The sequence below is a fragment of the Caloenas nicobarica genome, chromosome 4 (genome assembly GCF_036013445.1).
Source record: "Caloenas nicobarica isolate bCalNic1 chromosome 4, bCalNic1.hap1, whole genome shotgun sequence".
In the NCBI taxonomy this organism is placed as follows: Eukaryota; Metazoa; Chordata; class Aves; order Columbiformes; family Columbidae; genus Caloenas; species Caloenas nicobarica.
The window spans coordinates 1521801-1549311 of NC_088248.1; the positions used below are offsets into that span (position 1 = coordinate 1521801).

Genomic DNA, 27511 nt, shown 5'->3' on the forward strand with positions numbered 1-27511 from the left:
CCTGGAAATAAGAGGTGAGCTCCCACGCAGCCCCTGCGCGCTCAGCGGGGCCAGGAGGGCCGAGTGCCGGAGCGGGGAGGTTGTGCCGATGCTCGATAAACCCGGTGATAGGATATCAAAAGAGCAGCGAGCGCTGCCGGTCGCAGTCAGCAGAGGCGCGGCTTGGCCGTGCCCGAGCAAACATTCCTGCTGGGCAGGGAATCAATGAACCCACCAGCTCCTCCTTCCAAAAAGGAAAACTTTGATGTTCCAAAGCCCAACCTGCCTGGGAAAGGTGGGGAGGGCTTTTGGTTCTGCTTTTAGGGGGAGGGAAGGAGTAGGTTTGGGATGTTCCCGTCCATTGTAGGGGGAAGTCAAGGGAGGAAGAAGGCCGAGGTGGATGATGAGGAGCCGAGGCAGTTGACATGTCCTGCTGATGTGTCTGCTCCAGGCGGTGAGCCCGGCGTGGGACACCCCGGCGTGGGACGCCCCAACGTGGGACACCCCGGCGTGGGACACCCCTGCATGGGACACCCTGGCATGGGACACCCCAACGTGGGACACCCCGGCGTGGGACACCCCTGCATGGGACACCCTGGCATGGGACACCCCAACGTGGGACACCCCAGCATGGGACACCCCGGTATGGGACACCCTGCTGTGGGACACCCCAGCGTGGGACACCCCGACCCAAAGGGATGGAACAGGTGGGGAGACGGAGCAGCTCCCCGGTTCGTGCCGGGGTGCTGGGTCGTGTCTGGTGCACGTCAGCGAGGACCCAACACCCACACAGCTCCGGGTATTTACACTGACAACAGGGGTTTGCACGCAAAAATTGGGGAGCTGCCAAGTGAGGAGAGAGAAACACGGGTAAAGACCTTGAAACCAGCTCTTATCTTTTCTGGGTGAGCTCAGGGACATCAGGAGGTGGGTCAGCCATGGTTTCGGTGACATGGGGCAGCTGGGGCTTTCTGGACACCCTCTTGGGTGACGTTGCCAGCAGGCTACCAGCAAATTGAACGAGTGGGATTATTAATTCCTTCTGCACAAAACCTGGACGCCAGGACGTAGCACAGGAGGTAGGATGAAGGGGGGTGGTTGGGCAGGAATGTGGAGGCACAAAGGACGCAGACGTGGCAGGAGGACCTGTGCCACGAGTATCTATGGAATCTTGGAGTCAAAATTCAACAGGTGTCTTATGGGAGAGGGGATGGATGCCTGGGGACCCACACGTTGGAAGGAAAGTGTCGGGAGCACCTTCGGCTTCAGGGTCTGACTGCTCGGCTTCTGCGAAATTAAATAAAAGAACAGAGGAGGAGGTGGGAGAGGAGCCGGCGAGCTGCCTGCAGCCCCGGTGCAGTGAAATCCCAATATATTTTCACCAGGAAGAGCTTGAAAGGAGCTCAGGGCAGGGAGACAAGTTGCTCCCGAAGGACCAGGGCAGACCAGGTCACACCAGAGCATCACCCGTGGCCAGGAGCAGGAGCCGGAGTCCCCAGGACGGCACGGTGACCTGAATCAGGTGTGATCCTGCTCGCTTCTGTTTTGTTTCTCTTGTTACTTTACATTTTCCCTATTAAAAATGTCAATTCCAGCAGCCCTGCCTGAAAGAGAAGCTGTTTGCAAACAGATCTGGGTGTCAGAAAAACGCTTTTGATTAAAAGTGGGTCCCTTAAGCTTTTAGAGTTTTATAAAGACAGGAAGGAGGACACAAAGTTCGGGGATTATTTTAGGTAAAGCGCTGTCTTCAGAAGGTACTTGATGTTGCTGCGATTGTGACAGTCTCTTTGAGCCAAAAGGTGGGTTTTGTTTGGAAAAATAACCAGAGTTGGATCTCGTGTGGATCCGGAGCAGGCGCTGGTGGCTGCGGGCACCGTCTGAGCTCTGCTGGGCTGGCGGAGACACTGACAGCGATTAATTAATCACCGTGTCTACAACTGAAGTGGCTTCTAACATAAGAGACGCGTTGGCACGCGGGGAGGTGAAACGCGTTTATTCCCTCTGGCTGAGAAGGGTTTGTGGTTTCTGTGGGCCAAATGCCGAGGGGTTTGTTAAACTGAGGACGCTCAGTAAGTGCAGACTGTGAGCTGGATTCCTGCTCCCTGTGGTTCTTCGAGCGGTTAGCGGCTCAAATCTGCTTTTGCAGAGCTGGATTTCCTTGTAACATTAGCTGCAAGAGGAAATTTCTAACGCTCTGTCCCAAAGACACCCTTGAAAGCGCCAGCTACACTGGGAAATCACGTAGGCATTCTGAGAAATTTCCAATATTGATTTTCTAGTGGTCACTTCATTTAGGGTCTTACGAGCTGCAGGTCCTTGTCATCTCTGCCATATGCTGCTCCCAAAGTCTGAACTAAAGCTGCGTTACCGACCCTTGGCAAGAAGGGGTTTTGCTGATGCTGTTCCAGCTGTGAGGAGGTAGAATTTTGGCAGCTCAAACTTAGGGAAGCCGAGGAGTCATGGCAGTGGAACCTCTGAGCTGGAAACTCACAGGAAAACTCTGGGAGAGGTCTTGTTAAACGTTCTACTGCTTGTATTTTTTTTTCCCCCAGGAGTGATAGATGGGAGCTGGTTTTATGGAGGAAAAAGAGACGAAAGGTGCCAAAACCAGCAAAAAATAAAAAGCAGGGGGGGAGGTCTGAAGGCAAAACAGGACTTTGGGGGCTCTACCACTCGAGTACAAGATAGTTAAGTTGAAAGCCATAAGGGTAAATGCAATTCAAAGGGTGAATGACCCTTCAGAAAGCAAGGACACGCTGCTGCAGAGCAGCCGCTGCTCCTGTAAATCATCTACCGGGAGCAGGGGAAACGCGAATCCGAGAGCACACGCGGAAGCGCAGGGACTTGGACAAGAGCTGCCACGAGTTCTGCTCATGTGTGACACTCCAGCCACCAGCAGCCACTCCTGCTCCTCACCATCGATGCTGCCCGCGGAGGGACAGGATCTCCCAAAACCAATATACAAACATACCTAGATACGCATTCAATGTGCTTCACACCAATAAATCACAGGAGAAGGTATTAAATGAAATAGTGGGGTTTGTGCTGATTTTCTGGGTTTCTTCAACCTGCTGCACACATATCTCTTTACCAAAAATGTGTCAGGAACGTTCAACTAAATCCTTATCCTGTTCTAAATAGGGGAGTGATTCATGTCTCTCTTGTTTTAATTTTTTTCTGTTTCAGCTGGAAGGAAAACTCCCAGTTCGGTCATCACAGAAGGACAGTATGACCATAAAAGCTTGGTCCTTGGAAGACAGAACTGTTTGTATTTTATTTAGCATAAATAGACAGATTCTGGTGTATGACACTTGAGAGAACAAAACCAACGAAGTCACCGCAACATCAACTGCCTTGAAATTACTTATAGCAAAACTGACTTGCCTTATAGGTCCCTGTTTTTTCTGGAGGTTATTTTAAAATGATTTTGCAGGGGTTATGTTAAAGCAGGCACAAATGGATGAGGATGGTGACAAGGAAAAATAATTAGATACAGCAGTGGTCGCCGGACACATGCTCTCCTTGCAAGAAGAAGGTTTATTTCCTCCTAGAATCAAGTACAAATATCTATACATAGTGAGAATCATCTTCCTATACCAAAATTACTTAGGGCATTACCAAAGAGACAAAAGGGCTGAGGTTAACACACAGGATCACACATAGAACCCTGCCCACTATAATAAAGTTTTTCTAACCCTAACACCTGCTTTAACCTGTTTGCATGTTTTTAAGGTGGGGAAATGAGCTTTGAAATTTTATTTTTTTTTCAATGTAGACTGCAATATTTATGTTTCCTATTTGCATGGGATGGTTTGGTCAAGGCAAAGACCGTTTTTGCAAGCGGGAATAAAGGTTATTTACCTTAAGCCAAGGCAGGGAGGGCTCTGAGTCTGCCACGTCTGGGGAAAATGGGAATACTAGGAGAGAGACAAGGGACTGACAGGCAGGGAATTGGGGGGTATATTAGCTGACCGCGGGCTCTCCCCCTGTTTTCTCCAGCCGTGCCCTCTGCTGGCGCCGGGGTCGCTGCGGGTCCTGGGCGGGAATGAGCCGGGAGCGGGGCGGCAGTAGCCGCCTGGGCGGGCGGGCGGGCGCTGGGACCCAGCGGAGCCTCCGCCCCCAAGTGGGCGGGGCGTTCCCCAGGGCGCCTGCGCGGGGCGGGGCCTGAGGAGCTTTGTCCCCTGACGGCCGCCGTTGTTTCTCCATTTGCTTCTTTTCCCGCGAAGAGGCCGGCAGTGCCGGGTCACCGGGCGGCGGGACCGGCCCGGCCCTTCGCCGGGAGCTCGGAGCGGCGGAGGGGCCGAGTCCGCCCGCCCCAGGTGAGAGGCACGATCGGCCCGGGGAGCGGCAGCACCGGGGGGTCTCTGGGCGGAGGCGGGCGGGCAAGTGCGGCCGGTGCCCGGGCGGCTCCGCGGAGCAGCAGCCGCGGGGCTCGGGGCGCCGGGGGGAATAAAGCCCGGAGGGCCGGAGCCCGGCGCCCCCTGTCCCCGCCCGAGCCGGCCGCGGCCACACGGGGCCGGGCCCGCCCCGCGGGTCCCCCCAGCCAGTTCTCAAGCACCGCCCGACACCGCCGGGGCTCCCGGCCCGTCCCCGGCACCACACGCGGGGTTGGGTTCGCTAGGGGGCTGTGGGGGCTGATGGAACTGGAGCCCCGTGTCCCGGTGCTGGGGTTCAGCAGCACCGAGCGAGCCGGGCGTTTCCCAGCCCTGAGAAGGGAGCCCGAGCTGCGTTGTCGGGGCTGGGAAAGGGGCTCCTGGGGCTGGAGCAGAGCCCAAGGCCTGGGCTTTGGGCTCGGGAACAGAGACCCAGCGGCTGTTCCTGGGCTCAAACCCAGGGGCCAGGTTGGCCCCTTGGGAGGGGGCTGGGCAGAAGCGGGGGGCTGGGGAGCGGGGGGGGGCTGGGCAGGGGGAGCCCCTCGTGAGGGGGCTTGGGGCGGGGGAGTGCCCAGGGTGAGGGCAGGTGGGGGGGCCCCTCGTGGAGGGGCTGGGGGTCCAGACACCCTGGCCCCCAGATGTTCAGACACTGCCATGCACCAGGCTGTTTCAGGTGTTCAACTTAGTTTCTGGCACGAAAAGTGATTTTTCCCCCCTCTTTTATTCAAGGACTGTTCAACCACTGGACTAGTTATTAGATAATTAGTTCATGTTTAATTATGACAGGTCATATTCATATGCAAGTTGTGACAGTGACTGATTTACAATCTGGCCAAAGGCCAAACTCATTGGAACAAGCTGGAGCTGAAGAGGAGCTGGACCCACAAACAAGCTTGAAGCTGCACAGACTGGAGCTGGAGCTGAAAGAAACCAGAGCAGAAAAATTGGAACTGAGAAGAACTGGAACCAGAACTCAACTGGAGCCACCCACAAGCTTGGTGTGAAACATACGAGGCACAAACACAAACTGAATAAACAGGGTACACACTGAACAAATGAGGGCACAAGCACAAACCCAATAAAAACTGGTACACTACCAATAAACAGGTGAAGAAACCAAAACACACCAGGTGCATAAACTCAAACCTCAATGGGTGCACAATCCAACAAAGACTTGAGCACAAACCGAAAAACAAGAACTGCAAACCCCAAAAACCACGAGAGCAGACCCCAAAAACCACAGACGCGCAAAGCAACAGAAGACGGGCGCAGAACCCCACAACCAGGGACACAACCCAGCCCCCCGGGCCGAGCTGGAGCAGAAACACCCGCGGCCAAACCCCCCGGCCCCCACCAGCCCAGCGGGTCTGGCCGGACCTCCCGGCGCCCGCTCCCGCCTCCCCGAACACACCCCCAGCCCCGCCCGGCCCCGGCTCGGAACCGCGGGGCCCCCCCGGCAGCCTCCAGCCCCGGGGGGAGCCCTGCCGGGGGACGGGCCCCTCCTCCCCGGCCTGCAGCAGGACGAGGGGCGAAGCCCCGAGCACAGACCCGCTCCCCGGGCCCCCGGGACACTCACCGGGCACGTCCTCGCCGCCTCGGGGCCGTACGGGCTCCTCGCCCGGCGCCGGGATGAGCCTCTGCTCCCGCCGCAGCGCTCGGGACCGGAACGAAAGGGGCTTCGGTCCCAGCCCGGCTCCGCGCAGGGCCCAGAGCCGCCCCGCGGCCCCGCCGAGTGGAAACCGGCTCCCCCAGCAGCGGCTCCCCCGGGCCCGGCAGAGCCCGCAGCGGGACCCGCTCCCCGCCGGCCCCGCTCCCGCCTCCGCGCGTGCGCCCGCCGGAGCGGCGCCCCCTGGCGGCCCGGGGGAGCTGTTGAAGCCTCGGGCGGGGCGCCGAGTCACGTGACCGCGGGCTCAGCCGCCCCGCGCAGTGGCGCCGCCTGGCGGACACGGAGCGGCAGCGCGGGGGCAGCGCCACCCGGCGGGCATTGGGCGGCACCGCAGCTCCCGGTACCGGCACCGGCGGCGCCGCGCAGGAGCCGCCTGACGCCGGGGTCTCAGCGAGCCCCGCAGCTCCGAGGCCGGCAGGCTCCCCGCAGCCAGGCAGCGATCCCCGGAGCCCGTTGTCAGTGAAAAAGGGAGGAAACCCCCCCAAAACGCTTCATTTTTTACAGTTCATTAAAGGGTTCCCATCACAAACAGACTATTGGTGTTCCTGGGATAATTACTGGACTATTGGTATGTCAGGTATCAACAAAACAAAACATAACAAAACTTCCCTTCTGGTAAAAATCTCTGAATAAACAAGAAAAATTAGAGCTCTCTATGTTCCAGAGTTTAGAAATATCAGACACTATTTTCCCCTTCAGGTTGGAAATCAAATAAAATCTTTGGCTGGAAGAGAAAATCAGGGACATTCCCCATTCAGCTCTACCTGCCCACCCTACTGCCCTTTGTATTTTCTGCTTTTCCTCCAGTTTCTGCCCCAGCTGTTGCTGCTGCTGGTTTGTAAGAACCTCTGACAAAACCCGCAGTGCCAGGACGGGAACCTAGGCAGTGTCTGTGGAACAGCCCACAGGCCCTTGGCACCTGCTGATTATTTGGTTTTGGGGTAACAACAGGTGCCCAGATTGTGGGATGATCCAGAGAAGGTGAAACAATCTACATGTGGCACCTTCTGCATTTATAACCCCACGTGGGCCGGGATGCAGCACGTATTTGAGACTGTCTGTAATCCTAAAGGAAGAATTAAAATATGGGAAACACAGCACAGATAAGCTGGGGGAGCACCGGGCAGAACCCCATGGCTAGTCAACGACCCAGGTCGAACCCTAAATTTACCAGCTGACACAGGAACGCTGCACAGACTGAGGGGGATTGTCAGAGTCCTTAGAAACGGCAGGAAAGAAGAGTCCAAACTGGGCTGAGGTCTGAGGATGCCGCAAGGAAATCTCGAACATCCTACTGAATATTACACCTGACTGGTTAAACAACTGAGAATGGTTGGAGGAATCAACTCTGAAAAGAAGGAAACAGGACTTGGGGGAACTTTCTTTGCAGAGCACTCAGCCCCAGATATTAAAAATATATATTTGCTAGGCATATGCCTGGATGACAGGGCGAAGGGTTGGATGAAATAGTCAGCATTGCTACGTTTGTGTTTTAAGGCAGGGATGAAAAATATCTGAAGAAAATAGAAAAACCAAACAAACAAAAAAAACAAACACAAGGAAAAGAACAAGAACAGGAACAGAGAGCTGCTCTGTTGGCAGCACCACTGAACAGCAATCCAAGGCTCAGCAGATGAGGATGCCGAGCTGTTCAAGGCAGAAGCAGAGGAGGAAATTTTAGGAGCAAAGGGCCTCGAGGAACAGGAGACTCCTGTAATTACTGTGGACAACAAGGGCACTGAACATGGGAATGCCCAGCACCACTAAAGGGCTTCCCAAAAGCTCCTCTCACCCCAGCACTGTGATCTTTGCTGCTCTGGGCAAGAGCGGCAGCTCCATTTCGCCAGGACGGACAATGAGCCGGGACCGACGGGGCAGCCACTACGGTTTCCTCTTCTTCTGGGCCAGGCTCTCACCGCCCTCAGGAGCAACAATTGTCTCATGTCTGACCTGAATCTCCCTCCTTTAGTTTAAAACCATCACCCCTTGTCCTGTCACAACAGGCCCTGCTAAAAAGTCTGTTCCCATCTTTCTTATTGGCCCCTTTTAAGTACAAAAATGCCACACTAAGGTGTCCCCGGAGCTTCTCTTCTCCAGGCTGAACACCCCAACTCTCTCAGCCTGTCCTCCCAGCAGAGCTGTTCCAGCCTCGGATCATTTTTGTGGGAAGAAAAAAAAAAAAAAAAATTCAAAACATTTCATCACTGCCTGGCCAGGTTTGTCACCAACACCACTCAGCGGCTGATGCACAAGCACACAAGAATCATAGAATCATTTCAGTTGGAAGAGATCCTCAGGATCATCGAGTCCAACCAGAACCTAACTGTAGCACTAACCCATGTCTCAAAGAATCTAAATGCCTTTTAAACAAATCCAGCAATGGTGACTGCACCACTGCCCTGGGCGGCCTGTTCCAATGCCCCACAGCCCTTTGGGGAAGAAATTGTTCCCCAGATGCAACCTCAGCCTTCCCTGGCGCAACTCGAGGCCACAGCGCTGGGCCCGTCAGCGAACACACGACTCCCCCTCGCTGTCCGCCCCTCACCGGCCTCCATCCGCACCCGCCTGCCGCTGACCCTCCGCCCCCCGCGTCGCGACACGCCGCGGGCACCGCCCCGCCTCCCTCACGGCGGCCGGCCCGCCCTATTTCCTCCTATACCGGGGAACAGCCGCTCGTTTGCCGGTCGCTTCCGGGTCCCCTCCGCTGCCGCCGTTCCCCCCTCACAGCCTCCCTGGGGCGGCCGTTGGGACCGTTCCCCTCACAGACCCCCAGGGCGGCCGTTGGGACCGTTCCCCTCACAGATTCCCCAGAGCGGCCGTTGGGACCGTTCCCCTCACAGACCCCCAGAGCGGCCGTTGGGACCGTTCCCCTCACAGACCACCAGAGCGGCCGTTGGGACCGTTCCCCTCTCAGACCACCAGAGCGGCCGTTGGGACCGTTCCCCTCACAGATTCCCCAGAGCGGCCGTTGGGACCGTTCCCCTCACAGATTCCCCAGAGCGGCCGTTGGGACCGTTCCCCTCACAGCGCCCCGGGGCGGGCGCGCGCCGCGGCCGTTGCGACAGGCGGGGGGCGCGCGGCGGCGGCTGCGCGCGAGGGCGGGCGGTTGCCCCTGGTGACGGCGCGGGGGGGGCGCGGGCCCGTCACCGTCACCGCCGTGAGGCCTCGGTCACTTCAACCCGCCTTCAGCAGAGGAGCCCCCTCCGACCATGGAGAAGTACCAGGTGCTGGGCCTGGTCGGGGAAGGCAGCTACGGGGTGGTGACCAAGTGCCGGAACAAGGAGACCGGGCAGATCGTGGCCGTGAAGAAGTTCCTGGAGAGCGAGGAGGACGCGGCGGTGAGGAAGATCGCCGTGAGGGAGGTCAAGCTGCTCAAGGTGAGCGGGGAGGGCTGAGGGCAGCGGGCCTGCGTTTCCAATAAAATTTGGAGCAAAACGATGGCTTTTTGCTGGCTTCGTGCTTAAATTCGTAGCTCGTCGTATGGCTGGTGGGTGTTTGTGTCGCGATGTCTGCCATGAGCCACTGCATCCAGGTGGTTCATGCAGAGCGTGACTTTTTTTTTATTTTGAAGCTCCTATTAGTTTATTGCTGTAGCAATAACTGCTGCAGGCCAGGGGAATCATAGAATCATTCGGATTGGAAGAGACCCTCAGGATCATAGAATCATAGAATCATTTCATTTGGAAGAGACCCTCAGGATCGTCGAGTCCAACCATAACCCAACTCTGGCACTAACCCATGCCCCTGAGAACCTCGTCTAAACGGCTTTTAAACCCCTCCAGGATGACATAGCCCGGCCAGGGTGTTCCCTGGGGTGCAGATCCAGCCTCTCCCCTGCTCCAGGTGCCTCTTCAGGGTGTATTTTGAGTCCTAGTCAGATGTTTTAATATCATCTTCAATAAGACAAAATGTCTCCTTCAAGCAGAACAGCAACCTTCGTGTCTGTGATGTGTGTTCCCTGTGGTAAAGGCGCCAGTTGTGGAGAACCGAGGGGTGTGGGTGAGATCTACCTGCAGAGAATTGATGGGTTCCCAGGAGAAAACCCCCTCTTGAGACTCCGTAATAGTCCTTTAAGGAGCGGTGTTTATCCGGTCAAGTTGTAGGCGGGGTGTACATTTGAAATGTTGGGTCAGTTTTGAAAGGTGCTTTCATTTCAGTTGCATCTGACTGTGGCTTACCAAGTATAAATAAAGTTCAAGAGAGATGTGATCAGGTCTTGTTTATATTTCCACGAGCAGCCAAGCCATGGTAGATACATTTACTCTTTGAGCTGTAGCTGTGCAGAGCTGTTTTTCAGTGTCCCTGGGCACTGTGCTGGATCCGCTGGAGCTGAATATGTAAGTTTATGTGCCCTGTATTCCGCAAGGAAAGGTAAAAGGGATCCACAAGGTTTCCATTACCTCCTGGTGGTAACTGTGCCCTCCTGCGTTGTGTCCCAAATAACAGTACCATATTGCTGTCGATTTGCTGTAAAAAACAGATAAATGTTGAACTTGTAAAACCCGCAGGTGAGTGGTGACCTGGATGCGTGACAGTGTGTCTAACCGGCCTGGGTGCCGGCGTTATCTGATACGGAAAGCTGCTTCTAGGAATGTTTTATTTTGTTTTATTAATGGCACTTTCCTGGCAGGCTTGTACTGCAGGCAAGAGGCTGGAGGCGAACAGGTAACAAATTCCCCAAAGTTTATCAGTTAGCAGCTGGCCCCTAGGGTGGAGCCAGCTGCTGCTGTGTCCCTTGCTGTTTGAGTGTCTGCTTTCCCTGGTATCCATTGTGGATGCTTTATACTCACCTAAACGTCCACTCGTACTTCAGTCAGCATCTCATCAGCAGTGTTATGTGGTGTAGCATCCTTGTGTGGGTTGATTTATTAAAGATGCTTCCCTTCATGGGCCGTAGATACTCTGGGAAAATACTCAGGTGCTTAAGATAAAGAGAGTTTTGTGTGTGTGCTTTTCAGTGTTTTCTCATATGGTCTTTGGGCTTTCTCTCTCGCCTTTGTTCTTCATCCAGAAGCTTTTGCAAGTTCCTAAACTGTTTCACTGCCAGATTTTTCTGCTGTGTTTCTTTGTAAATATGGTGACAAGGATGTAGGGTGGCATTCTGTGGCGGGACATATATCCGTCGTTTTGCTTGCTTTTTTTGAGCACCTTCAGCCCCGGTATTTGCCATCATCACCTCCAGCAGGAGTTGCAGCATTTTCCTCCTTCCCTTGTCCCATGGGTGCCTGTCCCTGTGTGCACACGCACACGTGGTAGTTTTAAGTGTTATGACATGAGTGATCTGTCTGGTGAAGAAATGAAGGAAAGTCTAATTACAGGTGGAGTGCATCTAGGCTTTTCTGATCTGGAGTGTTCTGGAGTGGGAATATGTGCAAGCCTGCCTGCTCTCTTCACAAATCTGCCAGACTGTAGTCCCTGTGCTGAGAAGGAAGAAAAACCTGATCTCTACCATCACTGCAAGAGCTACAGACCCTGAGAGTTAATAGAAATGTAGGTGCTAGAGCTCGAGATGCAGCCTCTTTTAAAGCAAGCCTCTGTTAGTCTGGATCACACCTGATCCGTTGGCAAGGCTCACTTAGTTACCAAGTCGAAGCACGTACCACATCCCAGGTCTGTTGGGAATTAACTTGTTTTCTTGGGTAAATGGGAACTTAGCAATGGGAACATTTCCATAAATAGCTCAATAACTGTGGCCTCTCACTGTGAAAATAAATACCTGGAGATATAATCTTTTTGTAGTTTCTTCACTTGCATACTCCCAGTGAACCTGATTTTTTTGTTGTTGTTTCCTTTTTTTTTTTTTCTTCCTGCTCTGGAGTCTGGGCTGAAATTTATTCTTGGCTGAAAATGGCAAAACCTCTTCCCTGCCAGGCTCCGAGGTAATAACCAACTCCCATCGTAGTGTGGGCTGTTCTGTGGTGTGTGGTAAACTGGTGTTACAAATGTGCAACAGATTGGAGGCAGATTCTTGTCTGGTCAGAATGTGATCACACAATAAATAGAAAATACAGCTGCTTTTTTAAAAAAAAATATTTTCATTTAAGATGCAATCATTTCCTCTAAACTATCTTCAACTTTCCCTTTGCATAATATTAAAAAAAACAAAAACAAACCCAAACAACTTCAAATCCTTGGCTTGTCACTTTTTGCTCTTAATCCACTAGGCACAGTTTAATAGAAGCTGTTCGATTGATAACAGAGTATTTTAGGTAAGAATGATGAACTTTCCTTTTATCCATTCAATGTGCTTGTAATTGTGGTACATGTTCGTTATTGTATATGTGTATAAGCTAGCAGTGCCAACAGAAATGCTTTGAGTATTTCAGGAGCTTAGCAGGAAAGTATTCTAACAGTGTTATTAGAAAAATTAAGATACAGATGCTGAGTAGTTGGCAGCTGGATAGAACACAGGTATTGCAACTGCTTTTGTTTTTCTTTTAAATGGACATGTAAGAGGTTTTTTTTTTAAAGAGAAAGGAATGAAAGAGAGGAAGACTAAAACTTGCTGGAAATGCGGGAGAGAAGAGATGAATCTGCTTTGGGTTGTTAGGAGAGTCAAAGTTTTCTTCAAACATGGAGCACTGTGTTCAGGAACCCTTTGGATCCTGTCTGGAAGGGGCAGCTGGTATTGCAGGATCAGGCAGGGCAGCCTGGTGACACTTAGTCACCTTGGTGACAGCATCTCCTAAAGGAGCTCGTGTCTCAGAGCCTGAAAATCCAGGGCCTCTGGATTTTCCTTTCCCGTGGCGAATCTATGTTGGAGGTGCTGTTAGGGGCCTGCTCTCTCACGTGTTGACCATGTGCTGCTCTGGAGGTCTTCTTAACCTCCTCACAATTTGTCTCATGTGGAATATACGCTTGCTGTAAAGCTTGTGAAGATGGAGGCACAAGTTAGAGTCACCTCTTCTGTGAGGAGAGTGTCGTGAGAAGCAGGATGCATGAGAATTTCCAACAACACAACAGTGTATTTTGAGCATCCCCATTAAGAAGAAATGTCTATAGTCAGTATTTTATTTATTTTCAGGTTTAAAACACAGGTTTTTGCATATATCAGGTGGTGGAAATCCTCCAAGTTATGTTTAAAAAAAAAAAGGCAAAATAAAACCTATCCTAAAATATCAGTGAGCTAATTTTAAAAACAAACAAGTGTGGGTACCACAGCATTCCAGGGCGGTGCGCCGGCTGGGTTGCAGATAAGTGTCTGGTCTTAGTTTACCCATTAAATGCTGTCAGGCTCTCACCAAATAATTCCCATTTTATAACAGCAACTGAGGCATGAGAATCTCGTGAACCTGCTGGAAGTGTGTAAGAAGAAGAAACGGTGGTATCTGGTGTTTGAATTTGTGGATCACACGGTGCTGGACGACCTCGAGGCGTTCCCAAATGGCCTGGACTACAGCAGGGTTCGGAAATACTTATTTCAGATTATAAGAGGAATAGCGTTTTGTCACAGTCATAACGTAAGTATGCACAAGAAGCCAGCTCTGCCGTTAACCTTGAATGAACAGATACAGAACTGTATTTTTTTAATACGTATTAAAACTTGAGGAATTAAGCTTTGGCACAAAAGGAAGAGGCACCTTGATGGAGGCTGGCTCGTCTTGTAGAGGGACATAGCCTCTCTTTCAAAAGTTTGCTTCTGATAGCATCTATATAAACATGTAGGCTTGCTTTTTTCTCTTTTGTACTTTGAGGGGTTTGTTTGTAACCGATTTGTAACAGGTTTGCCACTTTAATTATAGTCGTGTAACTGTATGTATAAACACACATGCATTTATTTATTTGTATGTTGGGGAAACTGTTTCTCTTATGAATTCCTAAAATACTCTTCACATTTAACTGCAGGACATGCCCATGGCCCTTGCAATACTTACAGCTTTTAAACTGGTGGTTGAGACCAATTTTCCCAAACATAATAAATTGAGCCTGTTAAAATACCTATAGTAAATACACCTGCAGAGCATATGCAGAGCGATATATAAAATTAACACTTCTGCATGCAAAAAATTAGAGGTTCCATGTTCACCTGTGCACTTGGGTTAGCACTTGTTTGCCAACTGTGTGCATGTCGCTGTATTTTACAGAATCCATGTGTTTGCCATGCCTGCAAAAATCTAATTTTCTACTTGCATGTAAGCAAGTGATTATTTTTGGTGAGCCATTGAATTTACTATGTAGAAATGGGAAATTGATTTGTCTCGACTTGCTTTTCTCTCTGCAGATAATCCATCGGGATATTAAGCCAGAGAACATACTCGTCTCCCAGTCAGGAGTTGTAAAACTCTGTGACTTTGGCTTTGCCCGCACGTTAGCAGCTTCTGGGGAAGCTTACACTGACTACGTGGCCACCCGCTGGTACAGGGCTCCAGAGCTGCTGGTGGGAGACATCAAATACGGCAAGTAAGAGACTCACAGAAGGGCTGTGGGGAGTTTGGGGGACGACGCTCTGATTTTTTGAGGGGGAGGGAGGACTCTTTGCTTGGCAAACAGGTTAAAGGGATGTTGTTCAGCATCATGGGATAAATGAGATTTTTTTTTTCTTACTGGGATCCCAAGTGCCACAAAACCAGGTCAGAATTTAAACTCTGCCATTCACGGGTCTGTTCATACAACTGTGCAGGTTTATGTACGTCCCTGTGTTACTTAGAGTTCATTTTCAGTAAATGTACCTGGAGAGCAGATGCCTGCAGAAAGAAGGGCTGCTAACTTTTGTCTCTCTCGAGGACAAGATTCTACTAATGCCTTACGTTGTAGTATTATTTTTTTTAAGCATTGGGGTCTGGAACCTGATCTTAAATCTGCTAGTGTTTGCCTGCTTCAGGATCTAAATACCTGCCATTCATCAGTGCACTTGTAAGCTTGGAAAACTTGCTGTTTATGGGGCAAAATCCACCCTCGGGGCTTATAACCTTGGACTGGGCTGGCTCAGCCTCTAGCTCAAAGAGACGAATGAAGCCGTGCTGAGCTGGAGTGTTGTGGTTTTGTTGTTTGTCCCAGGGCTGTGGATGTGTGGGCTATTGGTTCTCTGATCACAGAAATGCTCACGGGACAGCCCCTGTTCCCTGGAGATTCAGACATCGACCAGCTCTACCACATCACCAAGTGCCTGGGTAAGAACAGCCCATCAGGCTTCTAGTCCCCGCTTACTAATGAAGGGGTCAAATCAGTTTTGACGGGGGCTGAGGGGGAAGGCTGTGGTGTGTGCAGAACTGTTTCTGAGGGCGTGTGCTCCTAGCACCTTTTACAAAGGGAGAGCTACGAGCAGGACAGTGCGGTATTTTTTCCATGTCGATGCTTTGTTTGTGTAATTCCAGGTAACTTAATTCCAAGACACCAAGAGTTATTTTATAAAAATCCCCTCTTTGCTGGCATGAGGTTGCCTGAAGTGAAGGAGGCCGAATCGCTGGACAAACGCTATCCCAAGCTCCCTGCTGCTGTGCTAGATTTAGCCAAGGTAATTTGCCCCTCATCTGCTACCGAAGTGGATGCTTTGTAGATAATACACAGCCCCATACTTTTTACTTGCTAGCAGAGCTGCGTGTGTAGTGTTTTCTGCCAACCACCTCCATCTGCTGGTGGAGGCACCACAAGCAGGTAGGTCTGGGTGGGACGGCATCCAAACATGTCCCTTGCTCTCGGAGCTGTGTGTCCACCATGTGTGGGAGTTGGGAAGCCTCCAAATTTGTAATAGATTCAGAAGAATCCTTCCAGGGAGTGTCTCTTGTGCTTTCACGCAGTAGTCAGAGTACCGGTATGCTGGGGAACTAAAACACCCACTTGGTTGTGTTTGAAATGCCTAAAGATCAAAGCAGATCCTAACATTTTAGCCGAACAAAACTGAAAACAAGGGAGTCTTCCTGAGGGCGGAATGATCTATTTGTCTGACAGGTATTCCTTGTGTAACGAGGCTTTGTGAGCGTTAGCGATTAGAATGGACGCAGCCAGCAGACATTAAACTTTTGGGGGGACTGTCTGTCTCTTGAGCTCATCTCAATGCAACAGGCCCTAGAAGGGGGAGGTTTTTGGCTTTTTTTTCTTGACTTCATTCAGAAATACTAAACCCTTTGTTTCTAATGTATTTGCCTTTTTTTTTTTCTTGACTCCATTCGGATATCCTGAAGCCTTTGTTTCTTCTCTAATGCTTTTGCTTTCTGATGTTTACACTGATTTGACAGAACTGTCTGCAGATTGATCCTGACAAAAGACCATCCTGTGCTGAACTCTTGCAGTGCGATTTCTTTCACAAGGATGGATTTGCTGAAAGGTAAACAGTTTATTTCTTGCTCAGAGCAGGTTAATATTAGAAGGAAGTTCAGCAGTTGTGTTTGAAGAAGGCATGCTGGGTTTGCAGAGCTGACAGCCGCTCAATGTCTTGGGTTTGTTTGGTTTTAGCCTTCCTGGAAATGGGAGAACAGTTGAAAGGGAGCACATTGCCTCATTAACTTGCCATGACGTTAATTCGTCAGCGTGTGCACCCAGTGTCACGCCGTATTGGGTAGTACAGTCTATCGCCGTGTTCTCTCTCTGTATCTGTGCCAGATTGGGATACAAACACCTTTAGTGCTGTGATGTGAAAAGTGTGTCCTTGTAAGATTTTATTTATTTTAATGGATGCATTATATTTGGCTTCTCATTACTTAAAAAGGCATGGTTTGTTTGATTACTTAAGTCCATAGAAGCCCAGACTGAACACCAACTGATGGTGATACTGAGATTAACAGAAGCCCCTCTCTTTTTTCTTCCATTCTATGGAATGTAGATTTGCACAGGAGCTTAAATTAAAGATTCAGAAGGATGCCAAAGACCATCAATTACAAAAAAAGTCAAAAATCAGCAAAAGGGACAAAGATGATGCCTTAGAAGAAAGAAAAATGCTTGATGTCCAGGTTGGTCAATCTTTGTTTTCCAAACTTGTATTTTTAATATTTTTTTCAAGTTTTAAAATTGCTGTATAAGTAAGTGCAGGAGTTTAAGTGCGAGTTTTGGTTCAAGGCAGCACAGGAGGCCCGTGACCCCGCAGCGGTGATGCTCAGCGCAATACAGCGTGCAGGCTGCTGCGTGGAAGTTCTGTGCCTTTGGTTTTAGCCTTTTGGCTGCTACAAGGTTGCTCTAGTGCTTGGCTCCACAGGCTGCAAGTGGCTGTTTGGCCGGTCCCTTGCCGGTAAACTACATTGTGGTGCAGTTCAAAGCAAAAATGGAGCTGAAAAGAGAATCAATTAGGAAGCCTAAGTCGTGCCAGACGAGCAAAACATCCTTATATGCTGCTGCTTAGCTGTGTTAAAGCCCTGTCTCCAAAATTGCGTGTTTTGCTTTCAGTCAGATGCAAAGGACTAGAGGCTTCAGAGTGACCTTGAGGTGACACTGAGCTCAGTTCTTGTTTCATTTTTTCGGAAGCAATGGAGATACGGCTGTTCCTCATCCGATACTGCCGATCCCATTCTAAGGTGACTTATTTACAGAGGGTGCAGGAACCTTGGCAAGTCTCCTCCTGTTTGACAGAAAACAGACGGTTTCCACCTAAAACCAATTCCATCTCCATCAAATCCTTGCACAATTGTATACGCTTTTAACTTTTTTTCCTGTGTGCGCCGCTCTAAGCTAGTTTGCAAACGTGACTACAAGAGAGAGATGATGCTTGTCTTCCCGAACAGGATTTCAGCATTGACCCAAAGAGCAGAGATGCAAAACTGTTCAAGGCAAAACGCTCTAAAGCTGACGCAGAGAAAGCGGATCGATCCTCCAACCTGAGCTCCTTCTACGACAGCCCGATCAACCCCTTTAAAATCAGCCCTCAAACCAGCCTGAAAGATTCCAGCAGCAGCTTGGACTATGCCAAGAACACTGGCATAGTTATTCCTCCCATCAACCAGAATATCTCTCCCACTACAGCTGGGATGGGAAACCATAATTACAGGTATGGGAGCAGAGACAGAAGAGCTTTTATCCATCGTCTCTGTTGCTGGGGAATGGCAATGTCCTGAGAGGCGTGCAGGGTGATGATGTGGAAACACAAGGTGTGGGTTTCGGGGAGGACGTGGCCAGGAGCAGCTCTGAGGTGGAGGGTTGTACATGGGTCAAACTTCTCTGTTCACTGCGCTCACGAGGGTATTCTCCTCATCAGCCTTCTTTCTTGGCATGTAATGATGGTGTCTCTGGGTGTCTTGTGTTTGTTGTTTTTATATTGACCATGTAACCCCAGTTAATGCAAAGTTTGGGGCATTTCTGATTACAGAGTTGATGAAAAGAGTAAAAAATACTTGAACCCATTCCTAAAGCAACGGAAGTGTTCTCCAGCAGGCCATTACAGTGTCAGCCTCACACCGGTAAGTCATCAGTCTTTACCTCGTGGCAAAGCAGAATAAATTTCTAGCTAAAGTGTGTGCTTTATTGTCAAGAATCCTACCTGTTGCAGCCTTCGCCATAACTCCCAACTAGAAATATTATTTTCTTTGCTCCTTTTTTTCCTACAGGTGTGTTGTCCGTTATTCTTTGTTAATATTTATCTTGTATGAAACCCAGTTTATGTCAAAGGACAGTTTGAAACAGGGAGGGCAGCCCAACACAGGAGACCCATGAGATGTGGAATATATCCGTGGCTACCTGCCTGGCCAGGAGAAGTAGATAAATGTGTGCTGCGCTACTGAAGCAGAATTTAGGATTTGGATTTAACAGTTATTTAGTCATGTCATAAATGCATTTAAAATTTTTGAAAAGTGAAGTACTGAGCTCTCCACTGCACTCAGCACCTAGACAATATTCTTTCCATGCTAGCAGCAACATTTGCCTTTTGGCCTGGAACTAACCCGAGCCATTCTGCAATGGTTGTTTTGTCTCTTTGCAAGCTTAGGGTGCTTAGGTCGTTGTGGGTTTTTGCTGTGGCTCTTCTGTCATTTCCAGTGTATAATGACACTTGAGCAGAATGGATTCCTTTAAACACGTTAGAGTATTTTCTTTTTCTCTTGTACAAGTTCCAGCTGCAGTGGAACATTGCTGTGTTCATGCTTTTTTAAGCTTAAAAATAGCTTTGTTTTTCCTGTATGTTCATGAGCTGGTACTTATGCTTTTGATTACAGGTTACTAATGAAAAAAACATCCTTCAGGCAAATAGGAAAAAATGGGAATTCTCCAAGACAGATGTGCGTTTGCCAGAGCTAAATCATCTCCCTGAACTGAGAGGAGCGGAAGGTATGAACTTGCCCGTCCTCTGAATAAAACCTGCATCCTAATCAGCGTCAGGAAGCAGCGTGCATTACAGCTGTCAGCTCTTGCTTCCTTAACGCTGTATGCATTGGTTGTGTTTTGCAGCGTGGCATCCCAGATTTCTGAAAAAGGAAAATAAACCGGCTTCAGAGTCTCGTGTCCCTTCTCTTGCTGCCATTGACCTCCATAACCCAAGTCGAGCTTCACAGCAGGTAACACAAGCAGTAATAAAACAGTCTGTGCTGCTTTGTATTTGTTTGGTTGGGGATTTTCCGAACAGTGCGACCCACAAGTTTCCAGTGTGGCTCTCGAGAGAAGCAGAGGGAGAAAGTGTCAGAGAGGGAGAGAAGGGGGAACTTGGCAACTCTAGTAAAGACTAATTCCTCAGTAATGCAGAGATGTCATTTGGGAGTTGTGGAGTTCCACAGGCAGCCACCTTGGCCACCTTCTCAACTTGCCTGTTGAGATTGGGCAGGGTGTGTTGGGGGAGGGAAGGAGCATTTTGAAAGTCTGATTTGATCCAAGGACAGGTTGGTTTTCAGTTGGGTGTTGATATCATGTATGTCCCTACAAGGTGGTTTCTGACTGTCCTCTCTCTTTATACTGTACTTGGAAATGGACCCCTTCATTTTTACTTCTTTTTCCTTGCTGATTACCAGCTGTCGGGGCCTTTGCCTGATGCATCCGAATCCAGCTTCCCCAGAGTGGAGCACTAGCCTTACGGAGAAGGGGTAGATCGCGCCTGCCTGCAAAAGGTAGGCTTTAATTTCTGCAGTGTGGCTTCCAAACGAATTGTTTAATAACACTTATCTATTTGGGAAGGGCAGTGGGGAAAATACTTGTACATCTCACATTTAGGGCTGGGATATGTAGGAGCATGGATCTTTCTTTAGCGATACCGAAATTGGCTGTGGTAGATGCTGGGCATTGATGTTGGAAATGAATCGGCTCATGAAGTCGGGGGCTGAGGAAGCTGATGGAGTATGAAGAAGGGGAAACGGGCTGCCTGCATGTGAGGTGTGGGGAAGAATGGGTTGTGTGCACAGCACTGTTAAGTGCATCACAAAAAATAGACTTGCAGAAAGGGAGAAAGGCGTTTCGGGGGGATTGTCAAGTTTAACATTAGGGAAAATTTTTAGTAACTATGTCATGCGATCTAAAGTTATTTAACGTAGCTGCTGTTACCTCAGTGCTCTCCAAGTGTGAGGGAGGACTTGGGGAGAGAAGGAGGCTTAGGAAAAGTCCTGGCGGTGCGGTAGATTTGTAGTCCTGAGATTGAAATACTACATTTGAACTCTGCCACTCTATGCTTTTGCTTAGTGTTGTATTTTACCATTCTGGATTGTTTTAAGCTGAGACTTTTAACGGTCTGTCGTTTTGCCCATTGAAAGACATGCAGTTCTCTAAGTCATTTTGTCTGAAAAACTCATAGAAAAACAATGGTGTGGTTTCGTTTGTCGTTTTGCTTTTTTTCTGTTGGGGTATTGTTACCTCTTGCTGCTCAGTGTGTTCCGGAGCACCTGCTGCACGTGTTGGAGCTGCTCTCATCCTCTGGAAAGCGAGAACTGTGGCGCTTACCTGCACGTTTTACTCCTGCTCACTCCTCACCTCGCTGGGGCTGGGCAGGACTGTACCTTCGGAGGGAACACAAACTGGGGGGTTCAGGAGGGAAAGACTCCCAGGCACCGCAGCTTCCCTCCTCTCTGCCCGGGCTGGTGTTCTCATGTTAGCCACACATAGCCAGGAGTGTCATGGCAATACTGGTAACGCGCAGGTGCAAACTGTGCCTCTCAGGGGTTTTATTTTGGGCTCTGGTGGTTCCTTTTTGAGGAGAGGAAGCAACTGCTGACTCTGAAATCTCTGCCCGAGCACTGTACGTGCTCTTAATATATAGGAGTGTGTTTCGCTCTTATATTCATGTGATGTGATGGCTTAATGCTACTAGGAAAAAAGGAGAAAAATCACTGGGATAGGAAGCGATCCTGCTAATGTGAGGGGAAATAAACCTTACTGAAGTTGTCTCATCTGTGAAGCACAGAGGTGTAAGTGCACGGCTTTAGCAAGGTAAGGGCTTGTAATAAATAAAAATAAAGGAAGCATATTATCAGGGAGGACCTCTGTGTTTTTGTTTCCCTGTCCCATAACGTGGTCCTGCTTCTCTCCTCTTGATGCAGGTGGCTGAAGCGGTGGGAAGGATGCACCGGAATGTCCAGGTGCTGACTCGGGAAGGTCTCTGCGGGCAAGAGGAGGATCCTTGACTCTGGGTAACCCATGTCTGCCACGGGAAGGGCTCCGCTCAGCCCTGCCACAGAGCTCGCGCTGCCGTTGCCGCTGGATTTCTTGCACGTGAAGCAGCTCCTCAAATGCTGACCCGTTGGCCAAGGGGCCAAGGTCTTCACTGAGGTTGCTCGGTGGTTATTGGTTTGTGACAAGGCCAGAAGCTGGTGTGCGGGATTTGGAAGGAGGCCAGGCTTGCTTTTGTCAAACCGCTGCCCTCTTGCCAGGGATTTCTTTTCAAAGAGTAAAGAGAGTACGGAGAGCTGCTGAATTTGCCCTGTTTTGGTGTTTACCTGGTCTGTGTTGGAAGGCACCTTTGCCTTGACTGAAACGTCCAGGAAGATGACATTTGTGCAAGAAATACAACACGTAAAAGTTTCCCAGCTGTTCTTTGCAACCCTCGCTAACACTCAGCAGCACGTGGGACCTTGTGCCAGGTTCCTTTTCCCTCTGTGCTTTTGTCCCCCAGTCTGTGGGCGGTTTGTCTTGTGGGTGTTAAACCAGACCTGTTGTCTGGCTGCTGTTAATGTCGAAAGAAAAATGTCGCTATGAAATCCCGAGCTGTGGTGCAGCTCCTGTACGGTCTAGTTAGTTTATCTTTCCACAAAACGTAGCCTTTCCTGTTGATGTGTCATGGCAGAATCCGAGATGAATGTTGCTGTATTTATAGCTTTGTGGCCATGCTGTGTTTTGACACGTACGTTAAAATTTGTAAATAAAAAAGGACACACAAATTCCAAATTTCTCATTCCTATCGTGCGCCAACCCATGTAAGATGTGCACACTTAGTCTGCCCTGGAGCTGGCGCTGTATCTGCTCGTTTATTTTGTTGGCATTGCCTGCACTGAAAAACAGGACTTTGGAATCGCTTTTTATTTCGCGCTTTGTGGCGGATGAGAGCTTTTTCTCATCATTCTTGGATTACAGCTGCTCAGGATCGTGGCTTCTGTGGACGTTCTTGTTTTGCTTTTCAGCATCTGCGTTTCCCTCTTTCTTTAGTGCTCTTCAGATGAGCCAGCGCTTAATTGGCGGGCAGGAAACTGATTGTGAGCGTGGGGTCCTCGTTCAGTTGAGAGGCGACTTCTTTGGGTGTATAAGGGGGCCTGGAAGAGGAGGTAAAAATTGTATTTTCTGTGAGGGTAAAAAGAAAAACATTAGGAAAAAAAAAAGAAGAAAGGTTTAAGGGGGGGAGGAAAAGGTGTATTTGCGAGTGAGGAAAAGGAAGGTTTAGCGGGAAGAAAAGGAAGGTTTATGGAGGGAGAAATTAAGGTTTATGGGGGGGAAGGAAGGTTTGGGGGGAAGAGAACAAGTTTAAATGGGAGGAAGAAAAATGAGGGGTTGGGGGGGGAGAAAAGGAAGGTTTAAGGGGGGGAGAAAAAGATCTGAGGTAGAGAAGGTTTAAGGGGGCGAAGAAAACTTGGGGGTGGAATACGCAAGTTCTACGCGGGGTAAGGCAGGCTTGGGGTGGGGACAGAGCTCATTTCGGAGCAGCGCCGTGCGCGCCCCCGCAACGGCGGCGGGGCGGAAGCGGCGGAACCGGAAACGGAAGCGGCGGAACGGCCGGGGCCGGGCGGCCATGGCGGCGGGCGGGGAGGAGGAGGAGGGCTGCGAGCACTACCGGCGCGGCTGCCTGCTGCGGGTGAGGCGGCGGCGGGGCGGGAGGGCCGAGGCGAGGCGGCGGGGACGTGACCGCGGCCGGGCGCTGATGGTGGGCCGTGCCCTTGGCAGGCACCGTGCTGCGGGAAGCTGTACGCCTGCCGCCTGTGCCACGACGGTGCCGAGGAGCACCAGCTGGACCGCTTCAGCGTGGCCGAGGTGCAGTGCGCCCGCTGCCGCCTCCTGCAGAAGGTGGGTCCGGAGGATGGGTGGCCGTGGCGCCGCCGCCACGTTGGTGCGGTCGGCCCGGCCCGCCACGCTGCGTGTGCGGCGGCCGGGCGGCTGAGGGCCGCGTCCCGCCTCTCGCCCCTCGGCAGGCCCAGCAGCGCTGCGAGGGCTGCCACAACCTCTTCGGCGAGTACTACTGCGGCATCTGCCACCTGTTCGACCGCGACAAGCAGCAGTACCACTGCGCCGAGTGCGGGATCTGCAGGTGCGTGCGGGCGGGGGCGGCGGGGGGCAGCTGCGCTCGATAACGCTGCTTTTCTCCTCAGGATTGGTCCGAAGGAGGATTTTTTCCACTGTTCAAAGTGCAACTTGTGCCTGAGCTTGAGTCTTCTTGGAAAGCACAAGGTAAGAACCGTGGAATCACAGAATCATTTTGGCTGGAAGAGACCCCTCAAGATTGAGGCCGCCCATAACCCACCCCAGCGCTGCCCCGTGTCCTGAGAACCTTGTGTCCGTCTGTCCAACCCTCCAGGGATGGTGACTCCCCCTGGGCAGCCTGTTCCAGTGCCCCACAGCCCTTGGGGGAAGAAATTGCTCCCAGTAACTCCGCATCTCTAATCTCACGGCTTGAGCTGTGGGAGCTCCGGGAGCCTTTTCCTCCTTCTGCTTCCTGGCTCTTTAGTTTTTAACACACTAAACCACTTGGTAATTCTCAGAACTTCAAAGCTACGTGCAAACAGTAGCATTTTGTACGTCTTTTCTTACTGTTCTAAAGGAGTTTTAGAATTTAGGAGAACGCTGGTATTCACACAGTGGGATAACTTTTTATTTTGTGTCTTTGCAAAAGTGCATCGAGAACGTGTCCAGGCAGGACTGTCCAATATGTTTGGAGGTGAGCTCCTTCCTCCCATCTCCTGCGGTTGTGTTTGGCCGTGCCTTGAACTGTGATGGAATTTTAAGGCTTTTCTTGTCTTTCGTCCGGTGCCCCAAACAGGACATTCACACATCTCGCGTTGGCGCTCACGTCCTGCCCTGCGGTCACCTCCTCCACAGGTAAAGCACACGTTTGAGAACAGCCAATTCCTGCTCCTTTGCGCGGAAAGTTTATTTGTCAGCCCTACAAGCCTGGTTATCCTGCCAGAATTTTAAAGCACCGTGATATATAATGCCAGGCGCCTTTGGAGAAATAATTGTGTGTTTCTCTTCTGCTCATGTCATAACCTCGAGGTTGTGTTTTCCCTTTCTTGCTCCAGTTTTTTGTGTTACAGACACCACTTTTTGTTGCCCCTCAGCTCTCCAGATTTGTTGCCCAAGTATCGGGCGATTTTTGCCAGGAAGCTTTCTTTTCCCTTGGACTCGGGTTTATTTTATTTTATAAAATAAAAGCACGTCCTTCATCTTCGCTCAGTCTAGTTAACATCAGCGATTTAATTCCTCTTACTGAGCTTCTTGTCCTGTTTCCTTTTCAGAACGTGCTACGAGGAGATGCTAAAGGAGTAAGTATTTCCAAACGACCTTTAATATTTTTGGAATCCAAACTTGAAGAGGCAAAGATTGCAATGCGGGTCTTATGCTTAATAATGGCTCCTAAAGGGAGAAGCGGCTTTTAACTTCCAGTTGTTTGTGAGAGCTTTTTATGTGTGGTGTTTCTGCGTGGCTGGTGTGATACAACACTTGCCCTTTTGGACTCCGTATCTGAATTAGAGTTTTATTTTTAATTTTTCCCCGGTTGCGGCAGGGGTTACAGGTGTCCGCTGTGCATGCACTCGGCGCTGGACATGACGCGGTACTGGCGGCAGCTGGATGACGAGGTGGCGCTGACCCCCATGCCCGCCGAGTACCAGAACATGATGGTAGAGGTGAGGGGCTGGGCTCGCCGCTCGCTTTTCAGCACGTCTCCAGGGCCTCAGGAGCTTCTCCTGGATCAGGAGCCTCCGAGGAGATGGCGACAAAACGTTGCACATCTTTAAAATTAAAACACTTCCCGCTTCACGCCCTGGTGACAAACCGCTTCCATAGCCACAGTATATTGTCCAGCATCCTCTTGGTGCTATTTTTTTTTTTTTTCCCTTTTTCTGCGCGTCTAGATTCTGTGCAATGACTGCAACGCCCGCTCCACGGCGCAGTTCCACCTCCTGGGCATGAAGTGCAGGAACTGCGACTCGTACAACACGGCGCAGGACGGGACCTGTCGGCTGGCGACCGAGGAGCCGTGACCAGGACTCCCGGCCACAGAAAAATAAACCCGCTCCTCAGTAATAAACATACAAAAAGTTCTCACGGCACCGAGTGAAACGTGGTTTCGTGAATGCGGGTGCATTTACACCCGTTTCTTCCCCGTTTTGCTTTGGGCCGCGTCCGTAGCTCGATGTGTCGATGGTCGCAAACGTTCAGGGCCGACGTGGGGCCAACTACTCCAAGCCCGAGGCATTTGCTGAAGTAGTTGCAGTTTGTAGAAGCACTCGAGTAGTGCAGGGACCAGTTTTCTGTGATGTTTTTGGTTTTTTTTTTTGTTTTCTAGTGGCATCTGATTTCCTTGTGGGGAGAGAAAGGAGGGCGGAGGAGTGCTGCTTTTTAAAAAAAAAGACCTTCCCACCCTTTTCTTTCAAGGTGTTTTCAGATTAAATGTAATGAAGAGTTCAGTTTATGAGAATTTCAGGACATGCGAAGTGTCCCAAGTCCATGAAATGATTTTTTTTGTGTTAATGCCCAGTTCGTCTTCACCACAGGACCACTTGTTGACAAACAGCAGCTTTTCTTACCCTGGCCATTCCCCTTTTTGTCGGAAATCCAGGATTCGGGTGCCGCTGTGACTGGACCTTCCCTGTACCGGAGTCTTTTTTTCTGAAGCACTTTTCTCTCTGTTTATATAGTAAATGTAAAATAAAGTCTCTATTAAACTGAATTATACCAGGTCTGATACTTAATGTATTTGCTGGAAGTTTCCTGTTGAGTTCAAACAACAATTTAAGGCTGAAAAATGGGTGTTTAGCTTCTTTCACCTGTTTGGGTGGTGAGGAACCAGGTGTGTGCCCAGGTGGCCCCCGTCACCTTGTCCCATAAATCTGGTGCTGGGGGGGAGTAGGGCGGTTGGGGAGGGAGCAGGTGAGATGTTCTGTGTTGTTCACACTGGAACTTCTTGATTTTGGGGGTGCTTGCAGGGGAAGGTGCATTTTTGGAGGTTGGGGGGCTCACGTGGTGGGCACCATGGGGTGGTTTCCTCACAGAGGCTGCTGTTAATGGGGGGGGGACACACTGAAGTGTCTTCAGAAGCTGAAGGGCAGGAGGAACGGGGTGGCTGGAGCTCTTGCTGCTTTTCTCCAGCTTTGCACAAGTGGGGTTTGGGGTGGGACCCCCTGGGGAGCCACTCGGAGGGGACGTGGCCCGGGGCAGGGGTTGGTTTGATGATGGGGCTCTGTGGGACTTGTCAAATGAGAAGTTCCCCTTGGGCTTGAGTTGGAGCTTCTGCAGATGATGAGAAGGACTCATCTCTTGCTTGTGGACGAAGCTTTGGGTTCCTCCAGTGAAGCTACCAGCTTTGAAGCCCCCTCCCAATGCGTCCCATCGTCACCTGGTGGCTTCGCTACCCTCCCAGTTGGCTGGAGACCTCCCTCCAGGTAAGTCCTGAGGGTCACCTGCAGGGCTGCTCTGCCCCACGTCCCACCAGCAGCATCTCAGAGCCCTCCTGGGGCTGTGGGACACAGTTGGGGACATCTGGCCTCAGCAGCTCCAGCCTCACCGAGGTTGCCGGGAGCTGGGCATGGTGGTTTTGGCTGCCCAGAAATGTTCAGTGGTGCCACCTTGATGTTTTCAAGGTGCTCTTCATGTTTGGGTGTTATTGCTTGAAAAGTGACGTCCCTCAGACTTCAGAAGGATGGACTGGGGTAACTGAGATCAAAATGTGACATCAGAAGGTGTGTTTGGGATAAGGAGGCTGTAGCGTGGGGGGTGTTGGTCTCTTCTCCCAAGGAACAAGCGCCAGGACCAGAGGAAACAGCCTCAAGTTGTGCTGGGGGAGGTTGAGGTTGGATCTGGGGAGCAATTTCTTCCCCAAAGGGCTGTGGGGCATTGGAACAGGCTGCCCAGGGCAGTGCTGGGGTCACCATCCCTGGAGGGGCTGGACAGACGGACATGAGGTTCTCAGGACATGGGGCAGTGCCAGGGCTGGGTTATGGGTGGACTCGGTGATCTC

At 50.7% G+C, this 27511-nt stretch overlaps 2 protein-coding genes and 2 long non-coding RNA genes across 4 annotated transcripts; 3 read left to right on the top strand and 1 right to left on the bottom strand.

Moving 5' to 3' along the window:
* The first annotated feature begins 4204 nt into the window (after window positions 1-4204).
* LOC135988505 (uncharacterized) lies at window positions 4205-5474 on the top strand. The gene is made up of 2 exons (XR_010606162.1): window positions 4205-4298; window positions 5139-5474. It is a non-coding gene; the product is annotated as an uncharacterized LOC135988505 (long non-coding RNA).
* On the bottom strand, window positions 5055-6228 carry LOC135988504 (uncharacterized). The gene is made up of 2 exons (XR_010606161.1): window positions 5929-6228; window positions 5055-5272 (listed from the first exon to the last, which is right to left on the bottom strand). It is a non-coding gene; the product is annotated as an uncharacterized LOC135988504 (long non-coding RNA).
* Window positions 6229-9160: 2932 nt separating this feature from the next.
* On the top strand, window positions 9161-22229 carry CDKL2 (cyclin dependent kinase like 2). Its single transcript, XM_065633420.1, has 13 exons — window positions 9161-9395; window positions 13284-13478; window positions 14240-14418; window positions 15016-15128; window positions 15333-15472; window positions 16194-16282; window positions 16778-16904; window positions 17670-17932; window positions 18251-18341; window positions 19092-19203; window positions 19324-19430; window positions 19878-19973; window positions 21393-22229. Exons 1-12 carry the CDS (start codon window positions 9228-9230, stop codon window positions 19932-19934), a joined length of 1641 nt encoding a protein of 546 aa, XP_065489492.1. The 5' UTR covers window positions 9161-9227; the 3' UTR covers window positions 19935-19973; window positions 21393-22229.
* Window positions 22230-23050: 821 nt separating this feature from the next.
* On the top strand, window positions 23051-26226 carry RCHY1 (ring finger and CHY zinc finger domain containing 1). Its single transcript, XM_065634131.1, has 9 exons — window positions 23051-23134; window positions 23224-23343; window positions 23469-23584; window positions 23646-23724; window positions 24167-24211; window positions 24314-24372; window positions 24789-24815; window positions 25058-25178; window positions 25407-26226. Exons 1-9 carry the CDS (start codon window positions 23072-23074, stop codon window positions 25533-25535), a joined length of 759 nt encoding a protein of 252 aa, XP_065490203.1. The 5' UTR covers window positions 23051-23071; the 3' UTR covers window positions 25536-26226.
* Window positions 26227-27511: the final 1285 nt, after the last annotated feature.

Excerpts from the sequence above, each read along its gene's own strand:
- RCHY1 (XM_065634131.1), top strand. The coding sequence starts at position 23,072 with ATGGCGGCGGGCGGGGAGGAGGAGGAGGGCTGCGAGCACTACCGGCGC. Across the intron at positions 23,344-23,468 it reads GCTGCCGCCTCCTGCAGAAG|GCCCAGCAGCGCTGCGAGGG; the intron begins GTGGGTCCGGAG and ends GCCCCTCGGCAG. Across the intron at positions 24,816-25,057 it reads TACGAGGAGATGCTAAAGGA|GGGTTACAGGTGTCCGCTGT; the intron begins GTAAGTATTTCC and ends CGGTTGCGGCAG.
- CDKL2 (XM_065633420.1), top strand. The coding sequence starts at position 9,228 with ATGGAGAAGTACCAGGTGCTGGGCCTGGTCGGGGAAGGCAGCTACGGG. Across the intron at positions 16,283-16,777 it reads AAGGATGGATTTGCTGAAAG|ATTTGCACAGGAGCTTAAAT; the intron begins GTAAACAGTTTA and ends TATGGAATGTAG. Across the intron at positions 19,204-19,323 it reads TGAACTGAGAGGAGCGGAAG|CGTGGCATCCCAGATTTCTG; the intron begins GTATGAACTTGC and ends TGTGTTTTGCAG.